Genomic DNA, 23,750 nt, shown 5'->3' with positions numbered 1-23,750 from the left:
AAATATGTATTAATGAAGTAGCTGTCAGCATTGATTCAAGGAATTTATTGTAATTGTTTGAGAAATATGAACCAATATCTTCTGGAGTGTGTTGTTTGGATTTATTCTATTAAGAAGTTTTGCACTACTCAAATTTGGTAGCAAATTAGCATATTTGCATATCGTTGGAAAAGTCAGTCTTCTTTTTACAGTTAATCATTCAATCATGCAACAGTAGAGTCTGTAATCAGGTATTACTACAGACTCTGTTGTCAGGTATGCAGAGATATGTTCATTTGGGCTTAGATCAAATTATAGTATCTGTTATTGGGGGCTAAAGTTTATTTTATAGCTAGGAACTTTGTTTTATTTATTTTCCACTCCTTCTGGGCTATAAAAAGATGTATTTGTCAAGTGAGTGTGTCTAAATTTACTTAGAACTTTATCAGCTGAATCAAGAGTTTCTTTGTTGGTTTTCTCAGGTTGATTTGACATGGGAAAACGTGGAATAAAATATCTTACATGAAAAGACGTAATGATTAGTGTCAGGGCATCTTACAGTAGAATTCTCATCTAGCCCATGCCAGCAAGGATGTAAAAAATATTCCTGATTTACAAACAAAAGTTTGTTACCTCATTAGAAATGGAAGATTGTAGCAAAGACAGAGTTGTTAAAGTAAGAAAAGGGAAATCCTCTCATCCAACTGTCTACCACTTCTGTCGCCTTACAACCTTATGATAACCTAATTATAAATCAAATGTACTTACATTACAAACCAGTAACAAAACAATTTAAAATAAGAGTAACTGCCTTGCTTTGCTCTCTCAACTTCTGTCAGCAGTTGTAAAGGTACTGTTGTGACCTATGGAATGTCTTGGAGATTTATACCTGGTTGACATCATCTTCTCTGGGTCTGACCAGAGTTGATTTCTTCCAGAGATAGAGATAGAGAGAGAAGAAACAATCCTACTATTGATCTGGTAAATTATTTATCAACCTTTAAAAGACGAAAAGTAAAGTTGTCCTCAGTGGGATTTCAACTCAGAGCACATGGGGCTGAATTAATGCCTTAAGGAATTGTGTTGGATGCTTTAACGACTCTACTAATTTATTTGTCTAAAAATAATTGAAAGCACCAAATCTGGAACAAAAACAAAACTGGTTGTACAGGGAAAACAGCATACAAGTTAGTACCAGAAGAAAGATGCATTCATAATAAACTGCTGTAAGATTTAGTCTGTTTATGGATTGCACCGACAACCAAATTTGAACAATTCAACCAAGCAAGAAAACAAAAGGAAAATGGTTTTATAGAAGCTGCACATAAAACTGTAAATATATTAGATAAAATGTCTAAATGTGCAAAGGCAGAAGAATGGAATATGTGGAATGTCTAAAACAATGATGTAGATCAACAAGCATATTGGCAGTAATAGCAAGATGCATGTTAGTATAATTACAACATCAGCTAAATGGCATGGCCAAGCATGTTATTTAAAGTAAAATTAATCATAGAAAGTTAGATATCTTAGCAAATATACTAGAAGTTTTATATTGCATTTTTAACTTCCAAGATTTTATATAACATTTGAACATTATCCTAATGATTAAATTCAGATGTTATATCAACAATGAGCAGCAACTAAAAAGGCATAGAGAAGAAACTGCAAGACAATACAAATTATGACATTTTCCATAACAAAACAAATGTCCATAGAAACAATTCTTAATGAGGAATCGAAAGATGAAACATCTAAGTATATAGTCCACATTGGTCAAGATAAAGAGCCAAATAATTTGTTGTCATAATGAGAGATATACTAAAACAATTTAGGCTTGGATTAGTGACTCATGAGATTAATCAAGAGTCAGACCGAGTATTTATAATGCATTCAGACCAGAACTACAGATGGTCTCTTCGAGTATCTTAGGGGAATATTCAGATGTAGCTGCTCTTATTACAGAATTAAAAACTGACAAAATTGAATGTCATCACAATACAATGAGTTTGGGAATTGTATTTGCCTAGAGTATGTTGAAACTGAATCAGCAACATCATAGATGATAAATTTGATAATGCACAGAGCTGTGAAATTCACTTTAAATTTATTTCACATTTTCACTGTGTCAGTGATCAGGTTGCAGCTGTGCGATAAAACTTTCGATGCCTCATGAAATAAATTTAACAATGTAAATTGTGTAAGTAAATCTAGGAAAATATTACAGTATTAGCATTTTATCTAGAGCTTAGAAGCACCAAATAGGCAGTTCATAGGAATGCGTTAAAGAAGTTTCTTATTGTTGTCAGTTATTTAATTATTCTTAATTAGATGTATCTGCTAACGTGTAATTAGTTCTACCAACTTCATTATGAGGTCACCAGATCTAACTCCTTTCTGGTCACATTTGCATAAGTTGAACCCAAATTTACAAATTAATGAACCACTGGCCAATTTGACAGTGGTGGTATTGCAATGCACTACCCTCTGATACATTATTTAAGCTAGATAGACTAGGCTATTTGAGAGTTATGTGTCTTTGCTATGGAACATGACACATATCAACCAGACTTTTCCCTGGTTATCTAGTACCTATCAGCTTAGACATTTTCACATTCATATTGGAGGTTCTATATACTACAAAGAACAATGTCTATACAAGAAACATTGTCAATATTTCCATCAGTGCACTAACCCAGAGCAATCAATTTATGGTTAAACATTTTCATTATAATATATTTCCTATATCATGTTGCTTCTGATATAAGAACTAAAGCTTACAGGACATTTTCCCTAGTCAAATGCCTTCCTGATGTCAAGGGCAGTGAATAGACAACAAAATAATTTCTATTTGTAAAACAGTTTGCTGCATGTGTCATAGTTTAGAATAATTTAACCCTTTCATTACCAATGCAGCTGAAATCAGCTCTGGCTCTGTAGTACAAATGTCTTGTTTTCACAAGTTTTGAATTAAAATCTTCCACCAAACCTTAGTCACAATTAATGTTCCTAACACTAGCTTAATGATAACTAAGTTATTTTACTAAATTCTTTGTTATATTTAAAATAATTGAAAGAAACAGAGCATCTTAAAATAAATACAGTAACGAAAGGTTAATATGGCCTGTGTGAATGGAAAACTGACACAGATGAAAAAAAAAAGAGATATGAACTGTTGGATATTTAATATAAAGTGGTAGCATAACAGATAAGAGAACAATTGCTATATGCCACTTGTAAGTAAAGATTAAATATAAACATAATAAATGAAATCGGTTTAATTTTATTAACTTTCAATGATGTAGTTAGTATACTGTAATCATGTTTATCAATAAAAGATCTTTATCTTACATTTATTCTAGGATTAACCAAGTGTTTGGTCCAAGCTGTTCTACAAGCTCATTGATTCATTCTTAGCAATACATTGAAAAAATTATATTCTCACAAATTTTAAAAATTAACTTACTTTTTAAAAATCAAATCAATATATTACCCTGTATAAATTTAAAATTAAGTAATCTTAAAAATGAGTTTTCATAGACTGCCAAAGTTACATATGAAGAGAAACTATTTAAATAAGTTGGAAGTCGTACTTGATTCAGTGTTTGTTTAAATCTAACCTATTTTATTAGTACCTTTATTAGTAGTTTCTATAATTGTGGAACATATTAGATTTTATATTCTTCTGTATATCTTTAAACAAGCAGTTATATTTTAAAATAAAATTTTAGGTATCAAAATGTCTCTAGCAAATAACAAAAAACTTTTGTAGTTAATAGTTCTTTATTTTGCTTTTAAATTATTCAAGTACAATGCAAACTTGTCAGATAAAAGAGAGAAATGCTGAAGAATAAAATTAGTAACAAAAGTAAAATATACACATATATCAAAGCAGAAAAATAGAGAAGAAATCTATGTAGAGATGCAAGTTGAAAACAAAGAAAAAAAGTTTTAAATTCTAATAAATTATATAATGAGAATAATTACATCAACCTGAATGTGAAGAAAGCAAAAACAAATCTGAATGTGGAAAAAATTGAAGTAAATAAAATTTATTCTAAAAATAAATCAACAAAAAAAAAAAAAAAACAAACGAAAAAACAAAACAATAAAGCTGTTAGAAACCAATCAACAATTTCTCAAAATTTTGTTAAATAAAGTCCTTTTCTTACCATATTTAAAGATTTTTTTTTTTCTTATAGACTATTATGAAAGACACTTGATGTTAGAAATTATCCAAAATTTTTCCCAACATTATTATTATTTATTTTATTATTCAAGGAAAATTAGCATCAAATTAATTATTTTTGTCAACTTTGCATTCTAATAATTTTATTTGAATGTTAATTTCTTTGAAGTAACATAGTAGAAATAATTTTAATGTGACTGCTAAATCTTTAAGCCATCAAATATCCACAACTAATTTTGATAAAAAGAGATGTAACATACTACGGGAGTGTTTTTTTTTTTAAAAGGATTAAAGTAACATACATTGGAAATAGTAGATATTTTCGAAAATGGCAATGGGGGGGGGGGGAATAAATTAAACTTTGTAGGGGGAGCATTAAAATGAAAGTAATTGTGCTCTTGTAAAACTATTAACAATATCTGACTAACAGAAGGGTGGCAATTAAGGAATCAAAGTGAGAAAGAATTAATTTGAAAAGTTTGTGGGTCATTCTTTTTAGAATGTTATTTTAAATGAAGCCAGGATTAACGATTCCGAAAATCTGAAAAGAGAAATGAAATAATAATAAGTAAAACATTTTAATAAGTTTTACTGAATAAAATCTAACATATCACTACACAGTTTCAAATAAGGATCTACATACAAGGCTTGGTCGAGAACTGAACACAGTCAAACTTGTAATGAGTTTATGAAGAGTAAAATAATGAGATTTTTGGAGCATGCCTTTCATGAAAATATATTTTAGTGGTGCTACACTATAATAAAGCTACAACAAAGAAAAGCAATTAAAACATTTTAGTGTCATGTATATGATTCTGTTTATGTTGTTTCAAAAGGAGTAATTAGCAAGAAAGTTTATTCCAGTATTCATGAACTTTTAATCTAAAGCAATCAAAATGTAAATAACAATATACTGGTAACATACTGTGAAGAGAGTGTACACTGTATTATACCTAACACTTGTCAATGTTGACCTATATACAACCTGACTGTTACACTTGGCCACTTATTTATGGTATTTTGTTTATTAACAGTATAGTACACAATTCAAGATTATGCATTAAAATAATTATTATAGCACTGATAGTTATAATACTGTTTTTGTTGGTGGTATAAAGAAAAATATGATTTTATAAGTCATGTTGTAGGCTAAAACATACGTTGGAATGTCAAAAATAAACAATACGTCTGTTGCTAGAAAAGGCAAGGTAACTTGTACTTATTTGGCTGCTTCAGAACCAAATAAATAAAAAGAGAAGCTCAAAACAATTGTTTCACTAAATTTTGATTTATTAGACATGAAACTATAAAAAATGTCAGGGATGAAATGAAATAGGATTGCTGCAGTACTCCTTTTTTTCTTCTGCAAAGCATCAAGTCATAATCTATACCAACTCTAATACATCTTTTGACTCTCAAAACATTTTCTCATAATCTTTATTTTGACACTACTGTCTCAGCTTTTCTACAACTTTAATTCATATGAAAATATATAAATACTTATATACATAGTAATTAGTAGATATCATTTTGTTGATAAGTGATGATTTTATTAGATCAGATAATTAATAAAATAAACTCTCCTTATGAAATAAAAATAAATTGAAGAACTGACTCCATTTTTTTCCTGTTATAAAATACACAACATTGTTGTCATCAATATTATCTTTAAATCCACTTTTCCATGTTTGCATGTGGCAGATGGAAATCACTGACACAAATTTTCTACAACAGGACACCTTTCCTGTCAGCAACCCTCATCGGTTTCCCAGCAAAGTAATACTTCTCCATGACCAGATGTTTCCACAGAAGACTGGAAGCAAAGAATATAGTTTTGTATGATAATGCTAGTTTACAACTATCGTGTGTGATGTCAAGAGAATGGCACACACGTATATGACAGGGTTCTTTCAGTTTTCTTCTACCATATTCATTTACAAGGCTTTGGTTAACCTGGGGCTACAGTAGGAAACACCTGCAAAAAGTGTTACACGGTGGAACTGAACTAGAAATTGTGCAGTTGGAAAGCAAATTTCTTAACCACACTGGCATTTCTGTGCCTATGTCAATTGTATATATATCATCTATGCCAATTATGATTTTGTATGTGTGTATTATTTACTATGAATATTATTAAATATGACATATGTGCAGGCATGGCTGGGTAGTTAAGCAGTTTCCTTCCTAACCACAAAGTTTTGGGTTCAGTTTCACTGTGTGGCACTTTGGACAAGTGTCTTTTACCTTTTAATATAGATCACCAGGCTGAACAAAGCCTTGTGAGTGAATTTAATAGGTAGAATATGCACGTGTGCATGTGTATGTGTGTGTGTGCTTATACTTCTTCTTCTTGACATCTCAGGATAGTTGTAAATGAATGTTGCTACCATACAAAAGGTGTCATTTGTTTACAATATTCCGTGGAAATACAGTCTATCATGGGAATATTACCTTCTTTGGAAACAAGTGAAGGATCTAACCATGAAAAATAATTTGCCTGCAAAATATGACACTTGGTAGCAAGGAAAATTGGACATTAAAATGATGATGACAATGATGATGATCAGATTCTTACCAAATGTATTTGGTTGTGATTTTGAGCAAGGCCCTTCTAAGTATTTTCATTTACTTCAAACTTTAGAGTGAATGGATGAGTCTAGGTTATACTTCATGAGTAAATGTCAATCACAAAACCAACCCATTTACATAATAATTGTTGATTCATATACTATGAGTTTAGAAAAACATGGAAAAATCTGTGAAATTAAATAAGCTCCATGAAATCATCATCAACATTTAACATCTGTTTTCAATGCTGCCATAGGTTGGAAGGCTTGACAGGAACTGGGTCATGCCAAGTTCCATAGTCTGTTTTGACTTGATTTTTACAGATAGATGTCCTTCCTAACACCAACCACTTTACAAAGTGTACAGAGTGCTTTTTACGTGGCTCCAGCATCTACACCAATGCTTTTTATGTGGCACCAGCTCCCACACCAATGCTTTTTTTGGTTTTAAGATCCCAATTCTGTTGTGGTGGGTGGGTCTCCTTGAGTACAGCAATGCATCACATATCTTTGTCGTCTATCATCTTTTCCAAGAAGTGTTAAAAAAAAAACTCACTATCCTATAATCAATATTCTCATAAAATTTTTTTTTTAATGTTTATTTTAGAAATGCTAATAATTTTTTTTCAATCACTAAAGAAGATGCCATTATGAAGAAACTGATAGCAGTAGCAAATATCTAAGAAGTTGTAGTAATAAAACATTGTTGATATCATAATGGTATAGTTCAAACAAGAAATAAGCAACATAAAGGGAAGACAATATGAGAATGGGTCATCAAAATTTTGTTCTTTTGAAGTTTAGTTAGAAAGAATGGATACATTCGGTGATTTTTGAAAGCCTTCCTAGACCACATCTGAACTCTAAAATTTGATTAGCACACATCAAAATGAGATAAAATGCCTAAATTATAGAGTTAAGATTTCAATGAAATTAGCTAGTGGTAATACCAATGGAATATCTAGAATAATTTGCTAAAAAAAAGAGTCTCAAATATATTAAATCGAAAATATCCAGTATAATTACCATTATTACTGAGATATGATATTATGATCTTTTTGAACTTGAGCCAACATATCATCCAATTCTTTTTCGTATTCTTCAGGAGTTGAAATCACATCTGTAAAAAACGACAAAAAAAAAACAACCAAACAATAACTAAAAACGAATGTATAACTTTAACATTTACTAATGTAAAAAATAACATAACAATATCATCATCATCACCCAGTGTTTTAAATCTGGGTTTTTTCCCCATTAATGGGGATGGCCGGATCTACCTCGATGCCATAGCAACTGCCCTCACACCATCTCACCCAGTTTTAGACGTCCTCCTTTTTCAAACCAACCCTCCCAATCTCATCCTCTACCTTTTCCTCGGTCTACTTTGCTTTTGTGCTCCATTTACCTCAAACGCAATCACCCTCCTCAGAACATGCTCTTCATCCCTCCTCAACACATGCCCATACCACCTCACTCCATGTTGATTTTATTTTGTAAAAATGAAAGGATTCAAAGTTTTCAGAAATAAATTAGCGACTACAATCTTTATTACATATAAAAGGTAAAAAGCTCTACTTCAGTCATGAGTGACCATGGGATTGCACCTAGAAAATTACCCTTCGAGGCACAGATCCAGGCAAGGTTGTTTTATGAAAGACCAGCAGTCGCCCATGCATACCAGCCTCCCCTCTCCACACCACTGATGTTATCCAAGGGAAAATCAAAGGCCAACACAGCTTGGTACCAGTGATGTCACAACTCATTTCTACAGCTGAGTGAACTGGAGCAACATGAAATAAAGTATCTTGCTCAAGAACACAACACACAGCCTGGTCCAGGACATCAAACTCACAACCTCACGACTGCAAGCTCGCTATTCTAACCACTGAGCCATGCACCTTATATTACATATAGCAGTTTCTAATTTATCTGTCTATAATTTTATAAAGTTGTAATTGTTTGGCAACAGACTTGATCTGAGACTATGTTGAAACTAAATCAATCACATTATGAAAAAGTCATTTTAAGTCATCCCTACACACATGCACACATACACACATAAAATCTTTTAAAATACGCTTTCCATTTATTTTTTGGTATCAAATTTTCATCATGTCAGTGCAACCTGGTCATTAACACAGTTGCACAGCAGCTGTTTAAAACTTAATTTTTAGCGAATTCTTATCTCTTTTTTGTTCTTGTTTCTTATTGAACTACAGCTGAGTGAACTGGAGCAACATAAAATAAAATGTTTTGCTCAAGAACACAACAAACAGCCCAGATCAGGAATTGAACTCACAACATCACAATTGTAAGCCCAATGCTCTAACCCCTAAGTCATGTGCCTTCACACACACACACACACACATGAGGTGCCTTCTTGTACTACAGTTCTGCAGAAATTAAGTTCTTGATTATGTAGATCAAATCTTATTTTAATTATATAAGGTAAAAAAAAAAAAGCAAGAGACTAATTTGGAAACATCAATAAACTTACAATTATATGTATTTATTTGTATAATCTCTTTTTCTCACACACAAACTTCCATATTATAACAACAATATGACATAAGTATTGATTTAAATTGCATTGTTGATAAAAATAGTTGTCTCAGTTTGTTATGTTGAATATCTGTAATCTATTTTATGATAAAAGTATATTGATAAGAGATTTGAAAATTAAATGATTTAAATCAATTTATCTGGGCAAGAAGTCATCAACATATATTAAAACTAATTCATATGGAAAAATTTGATAAAAATTGGCATGATTGGAATATTTAGTGTTAGGTGTGAAAATTATTCACGGTAAAGTTGCATAATAATGAAATGATCTACAAGTATATTCAATCTAAAGTAATGTATAGAGCATGAAAAGAAATAGTATGTAGTTTAGTTGAACAGTAATAATGATTTATTTTGATAAAGACAAAGATCTATTTCTAAGGAAGTGAAGACAGTTAATTCATACAGTCTTGGTGTATTATTAGTAACTAGTGAGTACCTGTGGAAAATCCAGTTTAATATTTAATTTTATAGTTAATTACTTAGAGTAAAGTATATTTAAAGGAACTTACAGAGTAAAATACACTCTTCATAATCATTTAATAATTAATAGATCATACATACAAATAAATATATATAAAAATTTATAGTCTGAACAACTGAAATGCAGAGATAGTGAAAGTATCATAGCAGCTACATCTTTGATGAAGGATGGACAAAGAGAGAAGAAAAAAACTGCCAATTATATTAGAAGATTATTATTTAATCAATCCCAAGGAAGTGGCAAATGTAACTGAACTAAAACAGTATGTTTCAGTTAGATTAATTGATATAGTGCCAGCCTGCTGGCTCAGCATCTCATTCTCAGCACTGCCATATGACAGAGAGACTTAATTGTTCAGCTCCAGGTGAGCTCTCTGGAAGAGCAGACCAATAATTAAAGATATTCCATTTTTAATCTATCTTATCCTTTTATAAGATGGTAGGGTATGATTTTTAGCTAGTCTAGTGACCACGTAGACGCTTACTTATTGCCTTGTCCATGAAGTTGTAAGTAGCTCAGAAGGCTTCCAAAAGCAACCAGAAAATTATATACTTACAAGTGTTTTGTAAGCCTGCACCTGCACTACTTACTACTACTACTACTACTACTACTACTACTACTACTACAACTACTACTGCTGCTGCTGCTGCTACTACTACTACTGCTGCTGCTGCCCCTTCTCCTCCACCACCACCATCAGAGCTATCCAAACTCCAATTGCCACATCTCCTGGTCCCTTGTCATTTCCTAAGTGTGGCCCAGTGTCCAAAGATCCTTTCTCACCACTTCATCTCATGTCTTCCTGGGCCTACCCCGTCCACAAGTATCCTCCATAATTAGAGCTTGGCACTTCTTTACACAGCTATCCTCTTCCAAATGCATCACATGACTAAGCCAGTGCAGTTTCCTCTCTTGCATACAACAGTTTTCTCTCTTGCCTCTTATACCCAGTTTTCCTCTTAAATCATTTACATTCTGTTGTGCATGCACATTGACATTACCCATCCAGAGGAGCATGCTAGTTTCATTTCTTTCAAGCCTTCACAAGTCCTCTGTAGTCAAAGTTCATGTTTTACTGCCATATAACATAGCTATATGTACACAGACATCATACACTCTTTCTTTCAATCTGAAAGAGAGGCCATTAGTTACCAACAAAGGTAGAAGCTCTCTGAACTTTGCCCAGCCTGTTCTTATTCAAGCAACTACACTTTCAGAACTTCTTCCACCACTGCTAACTTGGTTTCCTAAGTAACAGAAGTATCAACTACTTCTAATGATAGCACTGAGCTTTTGAGGGAGTCTATCATCTGCACATTTTTAGAGCTTATTGTACCTGCACATTACCACACACAAATACTATATTCTCCATTAACCTTTCTGAGATACTGCTACATGCATCTTATCAAATACAACATATTGCCACACCTCCTGATCCCTTGTCATTTCCTTAGTAACGCTCAGTATCCAAAGAGTCTTTCTCATTACTTTGTCCCATGTCTTTCAGGGTCTACCACTTCCACAGGTAACCTCCACAATTAGAGTTCGGCACTTCTTTATGCAGCTATCCTCATCCATGCACATCACAAAGCATGCATTTGGTACAATGTATGGAGTTTCTACCAACACCCTTCTTACATATCAAGCAGGGCCATCTCCCAGAAAGATCTAGTAATTTGTTGGTTTCCCTACTTACCAAGATTTTGGTTTTTGCTAAATTAACTCTAGGGCTTTTAGATTCCAGGCCTTGTTTCCACACCTGAAATCTCTTCTCAAGGTTAGGTAGTGCTTCAGCTATAAGAACAAGGTCATCAGCATAGAGGAGGTTCCAAGAACAGTTAGTCTTGAATTCCTCTGTTAAGGCCTGGAGGACTAAGATAAACAGGAGGGGGACTGAGAACTGGATCTTGGTGAACTCCTGCCAGTACACTGAATTCATTGCTATAATTGTTGCCAACCTTCACCTTACTGGTAGCATCCCTATACATGGCGTGTACTGCTCTCACTAACCACTCATCTCTTCCTAGCTTCCACATGGACCACCAGATAAGTGAGCAGGGGACCCTGTTGAAAGCCTTCTCCATTTCAGCAAAAACCAGGTACAGAGGTTTATTTTTGGCTAAATACTTCTTTTGCAGTTGCCTAACCAGCCTAAATCTGAACTGCATCTCATCTATGCTAACTCTCTATCTAATTAATTAAGCTATGGCCCTTTCTGTGACTTTCATCACCTGATCCAACAAGCTGATGATTCTGTAATTATTTTTGTCTAAGGCATCACCTTTGCCTTTGTAGCAACTGACTAAGATGCTGCTATGCTAATCGTAGAGTATGACTCCCTCATGGACAACCTGATTTACTATACAGGTGACTAGGCCATATCCTACTTTGCCAGATATTTTAAGCATCTCAATGGTGATTCCTAATGGGCCAGGGCCTTTCTCTGTCTTCATATCCTTAATTGCTTTATCTACCAAGCTACTGTTGATTCGGATAACTGGTCCCTCAGTTGGGGTCTACATTAGGTAGACTGTCTTTCTCCCAATCATTCTCTACATTTAGCAGCCTTTCATAATGTCATTTCCAAGCCACTTTCTTTGCACAATCACTAACTGCAAGTAAACCATCATCCATGTGGACACATTTCTCTCCTATAACATCAGAGAAATGTGTCCACATGGATGATTGTTCCATTGCAATTAATGATTCTGCAAAGTAAGAGACTTGGAAATGCCATTATGAAAGGTTGCTAAATGTAGAGAATGAATAGGAGAAGGAAAGTCTGCCAAATGTAGATCCAACTCCAATACATTTAACCCAGAGAAAAATTGCTTCAACAGATACACTACATGAAAATCAATTTTTCAGTAGTGTTCTAACAGTTTTGTATAGAAGGTAATAAGAATGATTATTATTTCTTCATATTGATGGACGTGGCTGGACTTATATTAGTGATACTGAATAGCATCTCAGTTTTGGACATAACCTTCAGACAAAATACAAGTGCAAGAAGGCTTTTGTATTAAAAAAAATAAAAACAACACATTTAAGAAGAACCATTCAGTGTTCATTTGAGAGCTCATTTCAGGATTTGAAAGAATAGGCTGGTGTTCAAAAGTTCTAGTAAGACTCAGAGAGCACAGCACAAAAGCTTGGTAGCATCTGTGGAGTGGCCTTGTTCAGTTGTTCAGTGTGCAAGAGTACAAGAAGTAAATAATAGATAGAAATTCACTAGTGTTGTTAGTGCAGGATGAGTAAATGAATCGCTGGTAGCTGAAGCAGTCATGAATTGAAAGCTATGGAATACTCAGATGGCTGGCTTGTAAGTTCAGCTTCTTAGATAATATGATTACTAATGAAAGTGATAGTGTAGGAGCAAGGGAGGAAACAGAGTGGAATATGAGTTACCACTGTTAACAACAAAGATTTTCTCTTTTTCATACCAAAAGCATGATGAAATGTAAAGGTGAAACATTGTTGGTAAGTGCAGAGGATCTGTAACAGCTGAAGACTAATGAGCTCTTATTGAAAGTACAGCATTAATATGTAAGAAAGGTTGAAGTGATGGAAGACAAATGACATGAAATGTTTTTATGCTTAGTAAGTTGCCTGCTCTGGTAAATAATTGAAGCAAATGGAATAAAAAGATATGTGTTTATAATGAAGAGTATCTACGGTAGATTTACAACATTGGAGACTGTCTGAGGAAGTGGTTCAGTCAAATGTGAAATGGTTTGGACCTCACAAAAAGGAAAATAAAAAAAAGATCAATATTGATTATACAGATCTAGCTAACCTATGTCAATGAGGAAAAGCAGTCATGACAGTGATGATCATGATGATGAGGATAGTAGTGGTGATAGAGATGCTGGTAAGGATGATGATATAAGCAACTTAGTAATTATAAGCACTTGATAGTTAAAAGATAGTCATGTTTAAAGAAGAATGGTATGAAGATATCAGTATTTTAGATGCAAAGAGAAAAATTATGTATTCAGTTTAATGGGAACATTAGTGAAATTAACAAATCAATGAGAAAAGAATGAACAGTATATTGCAGAGATTGAAAAGAAGGACACATGGAAATGTTTTACCTGTTTTAAAGTGCTGGTTTGATTTATTTGATTTTGTGTTACTATTTAGTTCCAAACTGTCGAGAATGGTTGATATGTCATGACTTACATCACTTAGGTCAAGAGGTGACTGAACCCCTGAAATAGATTATTCCAATATGTTTCAAATAATAAAATTATTATATTAATAGAACTGATTTTCAAAAATATTAATGCAGTTACAATCTTTTCTTTTCAAATTCACAATATTGGATCTTTTTTAAAACGGGGGCCACATTTTTCATTAACGAAACACTTTGAAACTTGGAACACTGGTAGAACGTGTCATATAAAACATCTTTTTCTCTTAGTCTTCTTAAAAAAAAAGAAATCCATAAATTATTCCATGTTAAAGTTGTCGTATTTCTGTAATTTCAACCAATCACTGACGTCCATTCAGCCGATATACATTAAGTGCCGACTACATAAACAAACGATTCTGAAACAATTAACCCTAACCCTAGGGTTAGGGTTAGGGTTAGGGTTAGGGTTAAAGCAAATTTAAAATGAAAAAAGCAAATAAAATGAAGGTATGGAGATTAAATACGCTTTACATCGCTTAGTGAGCCAAAGGAGTAAATGTAAACAACTGAATACTTGTCAGTGATTGGTTGAAATTATCGAAATAAGACAATTTTTTACATGAAATAAATTCGAATACAAAAATATTTTTCTGTTCTATAACACAAAATAGATAAGTATACGAAGTTTGAAAGTCTTTCGGTACCAAAAACACTACGTAAAACATTAATGAAAAATGTGGCACCCGTTTTAAAAAAGATCCACAATATTTCCTAAGACATTAATCTGAGAGAAAATTGTACAATACTGCATATGCTTTGCTTTATGCACACTTTTGACAAGTTGTAATGCACCTAAGCACTGTATACAATAATTTCATTATTATCATTATTATTAAATACATTCATATATTCATTCCTGTATAATAAGCACTTTTTCCCAGATTTTCAAACCTAAAAGTTATAGTGTGCATTATACATGAGAAATAAATTATATGTATTTTTTACCCAGCCCTAAGTGCAAGGTTATATTTAGGATAGTGTAACTGAAAGTAAGTTATATCTATTGTTGGAGCTAACTGATGTGTAATGAACAGTTTAAAATCAAGATAATAATGATAGTGATATATTCTGCAATAGTGATATGTTAAATGGGTCATTAAATTTTACAAGTATGCTCATATTAGATTGTATTGATTTATTATCTGAATTTCATAAGAATTAAACAAGATCTCAAAGTCCCAAGAATATTTAATTAGTTGTACTGTTTGAAAAGCAAACTAACAAGTAATACTGATGCTATCAATTTGTCATTTGTTTACATGATTAAGAGTGAATTGGAATTATGAAAAAACATAGGGTAGTGTTATATCAAAGAGTTGTTACCAACACAGGGCTGGCAACAGCATTGTTTGTTTACAGCTATGAAAGTACCATGTGTTGGTCAGTCTACAAGTCTGATCTCAGTCACTTTAAATAATGTTAAAATAATTCTAACACATAAAAGTGACTGATATATTAAAATATTTGAAAGCATGGTAAAATCAGTGGTTCTTCATCACTCTATAATGTTGTTTATTTATTTATTTATGAAGGGGTGCTGAAAATTTCCTGGCTTTAAGGAAAGGCCTGGTGAAGGGCCAACTTTCCAAGTTCTTTTACAGGGCTTAGAAATACTGAAGGGCCACTGCAATAAGTGTGTGAATCTGAGAAGGGAATATGTTGAATAAGATCATAATTAACTGATCCTCCAGAACTTTCTTTTACTCAAAACCAGAACTTTTCAGCACCCCTTCATATTACAAGTAATTAAGTTGGTTGTTGTTACCAAGTCTATGAATAAAAAGCAAACATCATTGAAATTCAAACAGAAGACAAGATAATACACTGTCTGGGTCATAGGTGAAAGGCATCAAAGATTGCACATGAGTGCAAAATTTTATCAACTGAATGGTAAAAAGATTAAGTAAACATGCTTTTTTATTATGTAATTATTTTTAGCATGGCTTCCTTTGTTTACAATCAAATCAGTTATCTGAAGAAAATACTTCCCTCACCCATCTGGTTTAGATAATTGAGGTCTAACTGTAAATAGATACTATCTTCATATGATGTCAATACAAATTACATCTCACGAAATTATATAGAAAACGCTAGATGAAATGGTTAGAAACGGTTTTTGGTTTTTGCTTTCTAAAAATTTAAAATGCAGTGATGCTTCAATTTATTAAGAGTTTTAAACAAGTCATTTTAGCTGTAAAAAAAAAAAAATTCCAGATCCCAAATAGCTGATGTATAAAATATATATTCAAAGACAGTTTTGTTTTTTTTAAATATGCATATTAAACAGTTAGAGGAACTTTAAAATAATTTACACTTAAATAATATGTGCTTTGTTCTGTTTAATAATATATGTGTGTGTCGCTATACAAACTGAAGAGTAACATTGATTTTCAACTTATTCAGATGCACTATCAATATCAAAATCAAATTGATTTTCTAGAAAAAAAACCAAACACCATCATGTGATTTCCACAATGTTGACTTCACAGTTGGTGCTCTACACTGGTGAAGTTCAAAGGCCACTTTGAGAATTGTGCTTTGATTTGTTTAGGATGCATGAACTTTTTTAATATATTTTATGCACTCCTTTTTCCTACATGAGAGATATTTTTATGGAGATTACATTGCCCACAGTTTGGGTGCATATTATGCATGAATAAATACAATACTTGTCACTGAATTTCATTGCAACCCTTTGTTTACTAAATATAGATAAAACTCCACCGAGCACTACAAACACACACTTAACATGATGGTTTTTAAAGTCTACTAAATGTTATTTTATCAAAACAATTAAACATTTTATTACAACAACTCACAAAAAGTAAACAAAGATATCTTTTAATGTAAACTTGTGAAATGTATCAAAACTAAGATCAAAGTTTCAAAGCAAATTTTAAATAAGTTTAGTTTAAGATAATGAATTTCAGTTTTACAAATTGTCAAGTGGCAGTTCCAAAGTAATATTTATGTCATAAATTACTCGTTTCTTTTTAAGAGTAATGCGTTTTGTTTTTTGTTTTGATGAACATTATAATTTAATAACTTTTCTTCAACCAGAATGAAATCCAACAACTTCTTTTAGACACTTTTTCCTAATTGATTGTTTTTCATCATGTCTTTACCACAATTTCAGCAAGTTATTTGATCAGATGTGAGGACAGTTAATAGTACAGAAAGAGTAAAAAGCTAGCAAGCAATGAATCACTTAAAGTATAAGCATAACTAGTATGAATTGCTTGGGGAAGCAGTATGCTACTGATATTAAAGAGAACTGGTGAGCTTGTCTATCATTAAGAGAATTTAAAGAGAATCTTTTAAAGTTTATGCTGAATAGGAATGTGAAAAAAAAAAAAGACGAATTTATTTTTGATTTGCTGAAATATATTTATATTTAATTTCAAGAGAATAATATTGAATAATTTTACATACCAAGAACTTTTATTTACATTCATCCTCCCCAGAAATCAACCTTGTTACTGTATAATTACTCCTCTTTTAGTTGTCCATAAAACTCAAAATCTACATTAGTTGATCCTGACTACTAACATTCAACATGGTTAATGCTCAGGCTTGAACACATAAGTAGGAAGAAAATTCCAGACAACTGATGCACTTGGGAGGAAGGATTGAGTTAAATGGTTACAGCAAGATTTGGAGTGGTGGTGGTCGGACACAATAAGAGGAAAGATGAGTTTGTGGAGTTCGTTGGATGGAGGTGATAAGCAGTTGGCTAGTTACAAGAATCAGGAGTTGTTACTGTAGCAATAGAAGTCAGAGTGAAGAGACAGCACATTATCTATGACTGAGAAGTTTATATGAGTTGGTGAGTAGGTCTATGCCAATTAGATAACTTTTTTTGGATCTATTTTAAAACGGGGGCGCCAGTATTTTCTTAACGAAACACTAACGAAACACTTTGAAACTTGGGACACTGGTAGAATGTGTCATATAAAACATCTTTTACTCTTAGTCTTCTTAACAAAAAAAAGGAATTTGTAAGTTATTCCATGTTAAAGTTGTCGTATTTCTGTAATTTCAACCAATCACTGACGTCTATTCAGCTGAATAAGAGTTACTGCTGGGCGGTCATAAAAATGTTATTCCCTGTGACATATTTCATCCGGTTTAATCGTAATTTATACGCATATATTGTTTATATAATAAATTACGCTGTGCGTATCTATGTGTGTAACAATTTTAGAGTTCGGATTCTAGAGTTAGGGTTAGTTTTAGGGTTAGGGTTACGGTTACGGTTAACAGTTTAGTTAGGGTTAGGGTTAGAGTTAGGGGATTAATACGATATACACCGTTACAGCGCTAACTGTTTTCAACTGAATAGACGTCGGTGATTAGTAAAAATTATCGAAATAAGACAATTTTTTACATGAAATAAATTTGAATACAAAAATATTTTTCTGTTCTATAACACAAAATAGATAAGTATACGAAGTTTGAAAGTCTTTCGGTACCAAAAACACTACATAAAACATTAATGAAAACTGGCGCCCCCGTTTCAAAAAAGATCCCTTTTTTTTGATGAAGCATTTCCTGGTTCTGCAGACTAAGGTTAGAAATCTTATCAGCATGAGCTCACAAATAAAAATTGTCAAATTGTGGAGCCTAGTATTTATGGCCAACTTTAAGGGCTTTATTTACATTCTGTTCAAGACTTCAAAGGGAGAAATATAAGATTATTTCCTCGATATGTGCAGTGACTGTGTCTTTTTGTTGTTGAGACATCATCATGGCCGTATTAGAGAATGCTTTGATGTTCGTTCATGGAGGCAATGCAGGTAGCTACTGGATGATGCAAGTCTACGTTGCAACTGAATTATGTCTGTGTGGACATTTAGGGAGGAAAGAAGAGCAAGCTTGTTAAATGTAACAGCAAGTTTGTTATAAATGTATAGGAGAAATAGTGTCCATAACTAAACCCTAGCGGAGACCAGAGTTAATATAGAGTATATTAGAGAGAGAGAGAGAGCTACAACATCCAAGAGACATTAGCTAGAAGATTCCTATACCAAACATGATTGAATGATCTACAGAATGTCAAATACAACTTTGTTTTTGTTGAAAGATAAGGAATCACAGGTGAGTTATACAAGGTGTTTTTAGATTTGCTATTTAGTCTACATAGTGGTGAGAGTGGCAGAGCAGAGAGTGAATGTTTTGGAGGAGTCTTGTTGAATGTGCGTATTGTGGAATTGGTACATCTCATGGAAAATAATGTACATGTGCATGCATATACATACATACATATATATACATACACATACATATACATACATACATATATATACATACACATACATATATATACATATATATACAGATATATATATATATATATATATATTTATATATATATATATATATATGTATATATATATGTATATATATACATATATATATATACATATAAATATACATATACACATATAAATATACAATATATACATATATATATATACACACACACACACACACATACATACATATATATATATAAATATATATATATATATATATATATATATATATATTATCTTTTATCTTTTATCATATACTTGTTCAGTCATTAGGCTGTGGCCATGCTGGGCTACCACCTCGAATTTTTAGTTAAATGAATCGACTCCAGTACTTATTTTTTAAGCCTGGTACTTATTCTATCAGTCTCTTTTCCCGAACCGCTAAGTTACAGGAATGTAAACACACCAACACCCGAACGGGCGAAAGGCAAAGTCGACCTCGGCAGAATTTGAAATCAGAATGCAACGGCAGACGAAATACCGCTAAGCATTTCGCCCGGTGTGCTAACGTTTCTGCCAGCTCGCCACCACTCCTGTGATATATTCTGTAAATAATAATAATAATAATAATAATAATAATATTTTATAAGTTTCGAGCTTATAAGTGATGACTAGGCAATGACAAAAGGAAATAGTCTAATACTGGGGCATATAAGCCCTCAATGGAAAAAAAGTAGGGTTTCTGACTATTAAGTCAGTATATGGTGATTGCTTATAATCTTTAACTTTATAAAATATTATAATTATTATTTACAGAATTGTAAAAATTGACACTGCTTACCAAAAAACCATTGCAGAAAAAGCACATGATGTTTGTTCATAGAAACAACACTATGAACTAATTATAGTTCTTAAATCTGACAGAAAGAAGCCAGGGGTACATTGGTATAATGGTAACACACTTGTTGCAAAAACAAAGAGCTGTGGGTTCAAGTCCCATGCATATGGAAAACCTTACTTTTTTCCGTCAATATACCCCAATATTAGACTATTTTCTTTAGTCGTTGCATGATGATCACTTATAAAATATTACTATTATTCAACATCATCATCACCTAATGTCCGTTGTCCATGCTGGCATGGGTTGGATGGTTTGACCAGGGCTGGCAAGCAGGGAAGCTGTATCAGACTCTAATCTGATTTAGCATGGTTTCTATAGCTGGTTGTCCTTCCTAATGCCAACCATTCTGAGAGTGGTTCACTTTTACATGCCACTGGCATGGGTGCCATTTGCATGACACCAGTATCTGCCACAGCTAAGATTTCACTTGGCTTGATTGATCTTCTAATCAAGCATGGCATAATACCATAGGTGTCGGTCATTTGTCATTGCCTCTGTGAGGCCCAACACTCAAAAGGTGCTTTTCATGTTCCACCAGCATCAACCATCTTGCCTCCGTCAGGCCCAAAGTTCAAAAGTACATGTCAGAATTGTAAAAATCAACACTGCCTACCAAAAACCATTGCATATATATATATATATATATATATATATATATAAATAATCAATCCAAACATGAACAAGCAAGAAAAAACACGAAAAACAACAACGCGAGGACGTGGAATAAGTACAGTGTTACTGGACGCTCAGAAGGCAATGACTAGTGAGCGAGACCTTTGGAAATATGCTGTGCGTGAGAAGACCTGGCAAGCTAAGTGAGACCATAACACGTGGCCTATGCCAGGGGTGTAACCAGCACACTTTTGCGTACCTCTCCTTCATTGGACACTAAACTCTGCTTGCGAAGACCTGTTGAGGCAAGTGAAATCAAAATCAAATTCGCAAATTTGATGACTGGCACCCGTGCCAGTGGAGCGCTAAGAGCACCATTGGAGCATGATCGCTGCCAGAGCAACTAACTTGCTTCCATGCCGGTGGCACGTAAAAAGCACCATTCGAACGTGGTCATTACTAGCGTTGCCTTACTGGCACTTGTGCTGCTGGCACATGAAAAAACATTCGAGCGAGGTCGTTGCCAGTGCCACTGGACTGGCTCCTGTGCAGGTGGCACGTCAAAAACACCACTTGAGCGTGACCATTGTCAGTACCGACTGACTGGCCCTCGTGGCAGTGGCATGTAAAAGCACCCACTACACTCTCGGAGTGGTTGGCGTTAGGAAGGGCATCCAGCTGTAGAAACTCTGCCAGATCACATTGGAGCCTGGTGCAGCCATCTGGTTCGCCAGTCCTCAGTTAAATTGTCCAACCCATGCTAACATGGAAAGCGGACGTTAAACGATGATGATGATATATATGTATATATATATATATATATATATGTATATATATATATACATGCACACACACTCACACACACATAAAATATTTATATACATTGTAGACAAATTCACAATATTTTTCATCATGGAAGACAATTGGAGATTTCTGTGGGACAACCTGTTGAGAGCCACCGACCAGATCTGTGGCTGGTGTAAAGTCCCCTCTCGACCCAGAGTAACGTGGTGGTGGAACAAGGAGGTAGATGGGGCTATTAGACAAAAGAAACAGGCTTGGAAGGACTGGAAGAACGGTGGTAGCAGGGAATTGTACCAATCTGCCAGAAGGGAAGCTAGGCAACAGGTTTATTTAGCCAGAGGGGAAGCAGATAAGAAAAGATTTGCCAATGTTCTACGCCGTGAGGACCAAAGACTCGAGGTATTTCGTGTTGCAAGACAGTGTAGGAGAGAGAATAGTGATGTCGTAGGAGAGAAATGTGTTCGCATGGATGATGGTACGCTTGCACTAAATGAGGCTGCAAAGAAAGAGGTCTGGAGATGCCACTACGATAGATTGCTTAATAAAGAGAATGAATGGGAGAAAGAGAGCCTGCCGTATGTCGACCCAACAGAGGGACCAGCTGTCCGAGTTGACAGTACCAGGGTAGATAAAGCAATTAAGAGTATGAAGACAGGCAAAGCCCCCGGCCCATCAGGAATCACTGCAGAGATGCTCAAAATATCTGGCAGTGTTGGCTACAGCCTAGTCACCCGTATTGCGAACCAGGTGATACACGAAGGAGTCATACCCAATGACTGGTGTAGCAGCACCATAGTCAACTGCTACAAAGGTAAAGGTGATGCTTTAGATACAAATAATTACAGAGGCATCACGCTGTTAGATCAGGTTATGAAAGTTATGGAGAGGGTCATAGCCCAACTAATTAGGGAGCGAATCAATTTAGATGAGATGCAGTTTGGGTTCGTGCCAGGTAAAAGCACCACTGATGCCATATTTCTAGTGAGACAGCTGCAGGAGAAATACCTAGCCAAGGATAAACCTCTGTACCTGGCCTTCGTTGACATGGAAAAAGCCTTTGACAGGGTCCCCCGATCCCTTATCTGGTGGTCAATGAGGAAACTTGGGATAGAAGAATGGTTAGTGAGAGCTGTGCGAGCCATGTACAGAGATGCTGCCAGTAAGGTGAGGGCTGGAAATGAGTACAGTCATGAATTCCGGGTAGAGGTAGGGGTCCACCAAAGTTCCGTCCTCAGTCCCCTCTTATTTATCATAGTCCTCCAGGCGATCACAGAGGAATTCAAGATAGGTTGCCCCTGGGAGCTCCTCTATGCTGATGACCTTGCACTAATTGCGGAGTCACTATCAGAACTAGAGGAGAAGTTTCAGGTGTGGAAGCAAGGACTAGAATCAAAGGGCCTTAGAGTCAACCTAGCAAAAACCAAAATCCTAATAAGTAGGGAGGTAGATAAAACACAAACCCCTTCAGGTAGATGGCCCTGCTCGGTATGTAGAAAAGGAGTAGGTAGTAACTCTATAAGATGTACCCGGTGCAAGCTATGGACACATAAGAGGTGCAGCAATATCAAAGGCAGATTAACTACGAAGTTAGTTTTTGTATGTGGCAGATGTTCAGGTGCAATAAACACTGTAAACAAACAGGAAACAACTTCTATTTCATTCCAGGGAGAAAAACTAGAGGTAGTCGATAGCTTCTGCTATCTGGGTGACCAAGTTAGTAGTGGGGGTGGGTGCGCTGAAAGTGTAGCTGCTAGAATAAGAATAGCCTGGGCAAAGTTGAGAGAGCTCTTACCCCTGCTGGCGACAAAGGGACTCTCACTCAGAGAAAAAGGCAGACTGTATGACGCATGTGTACGAACAGCCATGCTACATGGCAGTGAAACATGGGCTGTGACTGCTGAGGACATGCGTAAGCTCGCAAGGAATGAAGCCAGTATGCTCCGCTGGATGTGTAATGTCAGTGTGCATACCCGTCAGAGTGTAAGTATCTTGAGAGAAAAGCTGAACATAAGAAGCATCAGTTGTGGTGTGCAAGAGAGACGATTTCGCTGGTATGGACATGTGGTGAGAATGGATGAAGATAGCTGCGTGAAAAAGTGCCACACCCTAACAGTTGAGGGAACCCGTGGAAGAGGTAGGCCCAGGAAGACCTGGGCTGAGGTGGTGAGGCAAGACCTTCGAACATTGGGCCTTTCC

The 23,750-nt window shown here is 34.4% G+C and overlaps 1 protein-coding gene across 2 annotated transcripts in view; it reads right to left on the bottom strand.

Moving 5' to 3' along the window:
• Window positions 1-3,743: 3,743 nt before the first annotated feature.
• Window positions 3,744-23,750, bottom strand: part of LOC106876642 (uncharacterized) — a 66,956-nt gene continuing 46,949 nt past the window's right edge. The window contains exons 12-14 of one of the 2 annotated variants that reach the window (XM_014925255.3): window positions 13,882-13,998; window positions 7,762-7,855; window positions 3,744-4,709 (exon numbers count right to left, since the gene is read on the bottom strand). In XM_014925255.3, coding sequence (XP_014780741.2) covers window positions 7,767-7,855; window positions 13,882-13,998 — 206 coding nt within the window. In that variant the 3' untranslated portion in view covers window positions 3,744-4,709; window positions 7,762-7,766. The remainder of the gene's footprint in view (window positions 4,710-7,761; window positions 7,856-13,881; window positions 13,999-23,750) is intronic. The other variant, XM_014925256.3, reaches the window with a different exon arrangement.

This window comes from Octopus bimaculoides, chromosome 3 (genome assembly GCF_046866305.1).
Source record: "Octopus bimaculoides isolate indiv1 chromosome 3, ASM4686630v1, whole genome shotgun sequence".
Taxonomy (NCBI): domain Eukaryota; kingdom Metazoa; phylum Mollusca; class Cephalopoda; order Octopoda; family Octopodidae; genus Octopus; species Octopus bimaculoides.
This window is presented reverse-complemented; position numbering and strand designations above follow the sequence as displayed.